We start from the raw sequence: 7,548 nt of genomic DNA, 5'->3' as shown, positions 1-7,548 counted from the left end.
CCATAGGCTTGCTAGGAAACTTTGGGATATAGATTGCATTTCAGGGATATTGTCCCTTATTTCAATTTTATTTTATTTTGTGGGGACAGGGTCTTGCTATTTTGCTCAGGCTGGTCTTGAACTCTTAGCCTCAAGTAATCCTACTGCCTCAGGTTCCCAAAGTGATGGCATCAGCCACTGCGCCTGGCTCCTTGCTTCATAGCTGCTACATAGTCTCGACTTCTATGTTCTTTGTTTTATTTCACTTAGAGACAGAGTCTTGCTCTTCTGTCACCCATGCTGAAGTACTGTGGTACAATCACAGCTCACTACAACCTCAAGTTCCTGGGCTCTAGCGATTCTCCCACCTCAGCCTCCTGAGTAGCTGGGACTACAGGCATGCACCACCACACCCAGTTAATTCTGTGTATAAACAGGGTCTCACTGTGTTGTCCAGGCTGATTTCAAACTCTTGGCCTCCCAAAGCACTAGGATTACAGACTTGACCCACTGTGTCTAGCTGACTTCTATGTTCTTAAATCATGAAAAGAAGGTAAGTACCAAGAAGTAAGGGGAAATCACAGAGATAGAAAGCGGATGCCAGAGGCTGGGAAGAGGGGAGTTGGTGAGTTATTGTTTGAAGTGTATAGTGTGTCAGTTTCACAAGATGAACAGAGATTGATAGTGGTGATGGTTGTACGATATTATGAACATATTTAATGCCACTGAACTGTGCACTTAAAAAAGGTCATGATGGTAAAGTTTATGTTATGTGTATTTTACCACGATAAAAACAATTGAAAAAGAAAAAAAGCGAGAGGGGTGGCTGAGATAGATCATTCTTTGTTCAGTCTTCAAACATTTGACTTCTGGTTTCAATGTATAGAGGTCACTTCTCCGCAATGCAAACTCACTGGAAAGTCGTTATTTTCTTTAACCCATGGTTTAAAGTCTTCGGTGTAACAGTGGTGCTCTCTAGTGAACAGAGTCTTCTCTTTCCCTCGTGTTTGATAAGCAGTTGGGGGTGGGGGGCAGTGGTGTGGGAGGAAGACAAAGCAGGAAGGAAATCTGGGGTAGGTCATTTGGGAATAGGGCGTGAGGAAGACAAGGTTTGTTTTCAGAGGAATAAGTACCAAGCATGCTCTCAGTGGAAGGAGTAGGCGAGGATGAGTGCCCTTGCAGGCGCACACTGGAGGTGGTGACAGCAGCAAGAGACAACGTGGGCAGCAAATCAAGGTGAGGGCAAGGTCGCGGGAAAGAAGGCAGTGTTGGCTTCAGTCTGCAAGTTGCTCAGATGGTGCTAGTTCCTGTTAAACCATGGGATCCGTGCAGTTGCCCTACACCTTCCCAGGACCAGCTCAGACGCACATTCATGTTTCTCCCAAGAAAAAACAGTAGCAGAGGTTAAATGACCCCATTTGAGGGGCTTTTTATTGTTTTAATTATTAAACATGCTAAAATCACAGGGTAGCTATTCCATTTCTGCCCTGACTCTACAGTGCAGCGAGTGGGAACTACAGGGGTCACTTGTTTTGTGTGGCCTCCGGGACAGCTGGACTCGGGGAATTAGAGGCAGGCAAGTTAGCAAAGCCCCAAGAACCCTTCACGTGGTACACTTTTACAGCAGCAGCTTGTGGCTTCAGCGACTTCCCCCTCTTCCTTTTCTTTCCTCCCTAAACCACCCCACTTTTCAGTCCCCCACCTGCAACCCCAGAACTGCTCTGTCTCTGTCCCCTATGGTCCTGGACTAGACGATGAGGGAGACTTTTCCTTGCCACTGCCAGTCCGTTTCCCTTCCTTGGAACTGACCTACTCAGCATGCACTACTGTGGCAAGCAGCTTGACTCAGGTCTGCCTGGGGGCAGAGGCGGAGTGGGGGGGAGGCTGCAGTGCCCCCTGAGGCTTAGATCCTGGGAGGGGAAGTTGGGGGCAGTGGTGAGAAGGATCTGCAGGGGAAAATGTGACCTGAAGTGTGAATGTTGCAACTGGCAAGCCGTGCATGTGTCCTACCCTCAGGCACCCTACTAAAGGCTGTCCCCTCCCTCCCACACTGTGGTGTTGGGGGGGGTCTCTCAACCTCAAAGCCTCTTCTTCAACTCCACAGGGAAGTATAGGTTCTGATCAAGGAGCCTTATCCCAGGGAGAAATTGGTCCACCCTCAGGCAACTGGCTGCCAACTGAAGTCTTCATCTTCCACGTATCTTCCACATTCTTTGTGCCTCTACTGCTGTGATGGCTTGAGGGGGCCAGAGAAAAGAATATAGAAGGGTTGAACCTGCCTCCAATGAGAGGCCAGAGGAACAAAGGAACAAAGACACAGGGGAGTCAGGGCTGTGGGAAAGGGGAGAAAAGGGAGCAAGGTGAAGGGCAAGGCCATTCAGGAGCTGGGGTCCTTTTTTCTTTTCTGAAATCGGCGGAATTTGCCCTGAATAGCAAGAGCAGCCTTCTCTGTCTCTGGTGCTGTCAGATCAATGTCAATCTCCTCCTCCTCCTCTGCCTTCTTGGCATTGCCAGCTTTTCCTGCAGAGAGTCGGGACACTCATGAATGAGATACCCTGCCCTGCCCCCGCCCTTTTCTCCAGGCCCCAAGTGGTTAAGGTCCCCTTTATGCTGGATTCTTGGGGTCTCCCAGGCTTCACTAGGACTGTGAAGGCCTGATCATTCTCCTCGCAGTTTGACGCAGGGTACCCAGGCTGGGAATGGCTCTAGTCACTCAGGGGAGTTTTGCTGCTCTTGGACCAACACACAAATGGCTTGTCATTACTTATGCTTAACCCTCCAGTTCAGGTCCCAACGCACACCCACTTTCCCAGCTTTCCCTCAATTTCTGATGAAGGCAGTCGCTGGGATTATCTGATGAGTTTCCTCTTATCATCGCACCAGCCGCCCTCAACCACTCCAGGCCCAGTTTCTAAAATCAAAGAGTCAATACTAGTAGGTTTATTTACTAGGAAGAAGTGGTTCCAACTTGGTTGTTCCAACCTAGTCTTCTGTCTCACTTATCCATATTCTTATTCATTTCATTGCTGATTTTAGAAACTTCCAGACTTACCCTCCTTGTCTTCACAGCCTTACATTCACCTACTTTACAAACTGCCTCAGCTACCCCCACTCACCTTTTTCTTCTAGGCCAGATGCCTGGTTGGTTGCTGGGGCTGTTTTGGTGTTAAGCTGAAAAAGAATCAGAATATGAGATATTTATGGAAGTGCTACTGCCTCAGACCTCTTAGATACTCTCAAGCCCTCCTATCACCAAGTACATTCCCTTAGTCTTTTGAAGAAGTAGGTCTTGGCCGGGCTCAGTGGCTCAGCCTGTAATCCCAGCACTTTGGGAGGCCGAGGCGAGTGAATTGCCTGAGCCCACGGGTTCGAGAGCCACCTGGGCAACTTGGCAAGACCTCGTCTCTACAATAAATAAAAAATTAGCCGGGTGTGGTAGCGCGTGCCTGTAGTTCTGGCTACTTGGAAGGCTGAGGTGGAAGGATCGCCGGAATGCCCAGCAGGTCGAGGCTGCGGTGGCCAGGAGTGTGCCACTGCACTCCAGTCTGGGCAACAGAGTGAGACTCCAAAAACAAAAACAAAAACAAAGGAAGTAGGTCTTAAGATCAGAGAGCACAAGAAAGGTCATCATCAAAATTCATCCAACAATGATTTATTGGTGCTAGGGAAACTGCAGAGAACAGAACAGACCAAAAAAACTGCCCTCATGGAGCTTATATTCTAATGCACACACACACAAATAAATAGACACATGCAATGACTATGTTGATGATGATAAGGGTTATAGAGAAAGGCAGGGGAGCGAGGTAGTAAGGATTGGATTGGATGTGACAGAGGAAATTACAGAATGTTTGTGTTTATGGACATGATCCAGTAGAGAAGGAAAAACGGTAGGAGAGAAAAAAGATCATTACTGGAGTAGGAGAGGGAGTGAGCTCTAGGGCATAGCTAGAGAGGCAGTCTCGAATCAGAGCTAGAACAGATCATCCCAGACGTTGCAGGAGGACAGAGCATATGGGCCCAGATGCAAGCAGGTGGGAACATTCAGAGAGTTTCCCCAATTGTTTCTGTTGTTGAAGGAAAACAGGTAACATGGTCACCATCCAAGATGATGAGGAAAGAGGTATTAAAGGAAGGAGGGGGAAGAGAAGGTATGAAATACTCACCTAAGAGAGTAAGTGGACAGGAATAGGATTCCTGGGAGACATAAAGGCCCCTCAGGAGGTCATGAATTTGAAGCAAGACTAATAGGCTGGTAAGAATGCTCTTCCCCTTCTCTACTCAGATGGAGAGTTAGATTAAACATAATAGTAAGGCCAAATGCAGTGGTGCACACTTGGAGTCCCAGCTACTCGGGAGGATCCCTTGAGCCCAATAGTTCAAGGCCAGCCTGGCAAGACATAGCGAGACCATGACTCTTGAAAAAAAAATCATACTAATAACACTCCTTCCTCAGAATCTATTACTAAAACTGCTTCATCTGGACATTCACTGGTCTCAAGATACAGTTCGTCTTGAGAGAGTCAGTCCCATACGAAGTGCCCTTAAAGCCACAATTGTGAGGACTTCATGTTTAACAAAGTACAAGACATGGGGCTTTCAGAAACGTTTTCACACCTAATGCTTAAAGCAGCTTGATGGAGTATATGGGTTTTACCCTGCATTTTACAAATAAAACTTTTGTTGAATGACTGTCAGATGTATGGGTTCTGCTTTAAAAAGCTAATGGAATCTAATTTATGTTCTGTAGATTATGCTGTTTCCACCCCATTCTGATACTTACCAAGCATTTACTTGTGTTCAGCACTGTTAAATATACTCAAAAGGTATAAGAGAAACAAAAGGTTCATTCAACAAACATGTCAGTGCCTAATACAAGCCAAGTATTTTTCAAGAATTGGGCACATAGCCCTCAGCAAAATAAAGTCCCTGCATTCATTAAACAGATACATCAGTTAGTGACAAATGCCATAAAAGAAAACAGAGTAGTCTGGGAAGTTCTTTCCAAAGACTGACATTTAAGTAGAGGCTTTAATGACATATAAGAACAAGCCATGTGAAAGTCTGAGAGAAGATCCTTCTGGGCAGATGAAATATAAAGTAGAAAGTCCCCAAGGAGGGTTTGTGCCTGGTATGTTCATGGAAGAGCAAGAAAACCATCAAAGCTGGAGCTAAGTAAGGGAGAGGGTATAGGAAAGAGGGTTGTATGAGCAGCCAGAATGTGTGTCTTTGGACAAGGGAAAAGCATTACAGGTTTGGGGGCAGAGGGAAACACAATCTGACATGTTTTTAACGGACTGTTCTGATTTATATGTAGAGAATAGTCTATAGTGAGGCAAGAAAAGAACTGGAGGATAGCGCTGCTGTAGTTCCAGCTACTTGGAAGGCTGAGGCAGAAGGATCGCTGGAGCCCAGCAGGTGGAGGCTGCGGTGGCCGGGAGCGGCCACTGCACTCCAGTCTGGGCGACAGAGTGAGACTCCAACTCAAAAAAATAAAATAAAATAAACAAAAAAGAACTGGAGGAAACAGGAGGGTCTTGCAGTGGGACAGGCAAGATGATGGGGCTTGGAGAGGGGTGGTTGTGACGGAGGGAGTAGGAAGCATTCAGACTTGAGACAAGTTTCCTGATAAAACAACTAGATCTGCTGGTGGATTTTTGACTCCAGGGCACTCTATCAAAGAGTTTTTCTTTAAAGGACAGCAGAGGAACTGGACAGTAGTTGGAGATGAACGTGGAGTCATGAGAGAGTGCTTGGTAAGATGGGAGAGTTAATGTATTTAAATGCTTCCAGGAAGTAGTTAGTCGAGAAGAAAAAGAACTGATGATGCAGGATCATGAGGAGATAATTACCAAAGTGATGTCGTGAATAGGCAGGAGGAAACAGATGTAGCGCATGGGTAGAGGGAGACCTTGGATAGCAAGAGGGACAGTTTACCTGCAGTACTAGAAAGTGTAGACACAAGCACGGTGGCAGATGCAGAGGGGATTTATAACAACTTTCTTCTAATTGTTTCTATTTTCTCAGGGAAACAAGAAGGACAGTTGTCAGCAGGGCGTAAAGAAGGGACAGGAAATGAGAAAGGTTTGAGGAGAATGAGCGAAATAATTATCAAAGAAAGTAAGAGAGTGAATTAACTGGTGAGATGGAGGCCGAAGCATGAGAATTGCTTGAGCCCAGTAGGTCAAGACCAGTTTGGGCAGCATAGCAAGACCCTCTGTCAATTAAAAAAAAGGAGCAGGATTGCTAGAGGATTGCTAGACAGCACAAAGGGCCCACTTAAGGTTAATGGCCATGGAGGTAAGGTGAAACCAGTGAAGATATTGCCCCTATCTTCTGGGCTAAATGAGGAGATACAACAAGTACCTAATATTTATTGCGCATTTATTATATGTTGAACATTATTCCATTTAGTCCCCTGAAATGCCTGAGGAAACGACACCCTGTTTTATAGTTGAGGAAACAGGCTTAGAAAATTTTAAGGATCTTGCCCAAGGTCAAGTCACACAATAAAAAACAGTAAACCTGGTTCAGAACCCAAGCAGATGGTCTCCACACTCTAGACTATCAGCCTATGCTGTTTCCATAAGACCAGATATTGTCACATGCTGACACTAATGTGTTAACAATTACTGAACAAGTATGCTAATATGTTAACAATTACTGAACCAGGTGGAAGAAGTCATATGGCTGTGTATTATTCTTTTTTTTAAGGAATTGTCTTAATTTCCTTTTTGGATTTTTCATTGCCAGTGTTTAGAAACACCACGATTTTTATATGTTGATCTTGTATCCAAAAACTTTGCTGAATTCATTTATTAGTTCTAATTTCTGTTTATGTGTTTGTTTGTTTGTTTGCTGTCTCACTATGTTGCCAAGGCTAGCCTTGAAATCCTGTCCTCAAGTGATCCTCTCACCTTAGCCTTCCAAAGTGCTGGAATTATGGCTTGAGCCATCACACCTAGCTTAAACTATTCTTTCAACTCTGGTAAATTTTCCCAATAAAATGTTAGAAGGAAATAAGAAAAAAATGATAATTAATAAAATTAAAATTATTAAAATTTAAAAATATTGATGCAGTGTTGTATTTGACATGGGAAAAATCTTTAAAAGTAGGTTCTAATTTTATATGGTCCAAATTGTGTATAAGATACATATATGTTTATCTGTATATATATATATTTTCATTTAAAAATCTGGAGGAACATAAACAAAAGTGTTCCTAAGCCCTATGGAATTCTTGCTTGTTCCCCTTTGATCAAAAGAAAGGTTCTATGAAAGGGAAGATTGCTCCTGATACTCTTGGGAGACTGGCCCGGTCATTACTCTTTCTCTTCCCATCATCTCCTTGTAGTCATATTTTTTCTTTAAATTTTGCATATGATCAATATTAGTCCATTAGTTACCTAGATGATACCTTCCACTATGGTATACTGTCATTACAAAGGTTTGCCCACACTGCAAAAGCATGACATGGATGGGGTATGCAGTGATAGGATAACAGCACCTGTCCAGACAAGAGGATCACAGGTTAAGAGGCAAGTTCTACAGACCCAGGATCTCTGACTT

The 7,548-nt window shown here is 44.5% G+C and overlaps 1 protein-coding gene across 1 annotated transcript; it reads right to left on the bottom strand.

Moving 5' to 3' along the window:
• Positions 1–1,378: 1,378 nt before the first annotated feature.
• On the bottom strand, positions 1,379–3,156 carry PCP4L1 (Purkinje cell protein 4 like 1; the record flags this gene model as incomplete). The annotated part of the gene is made up of 2 exons (XM_021712261.1): positions 1,379–2,499; positions 3,096–3,156. Coding segments are annotated over 2 exons (204 nt in total), but the record flags the coding sequence as incomplete, so codon positions are not given.
• Between the last annotated feature and the right edge of the window lie 4,392 nt (positions 3,157–7,548).

The sequence above is a fragment of the Carlito syrichta genome, unplaced genomic scaffold (genome assembly GCF_000164805.1).
Source record: "Carlito syrichta isolate Samal-C Ts95f unplaced genomic scaffold, Tarsius_syrichta-2.0.1 Scaffold303153, whole genome shotgun sequence".
NCBI lineage: Eukaryota > Metazoa > Chordata > Mammalia > Primates > Tarsiidae > Carlito > Carlito syrichta.
The sequence above is the reverse complement of the archived record's forward strand: the minus strand, read 5'-3'. Positions and strand labels throughout refer to the sequence as shown.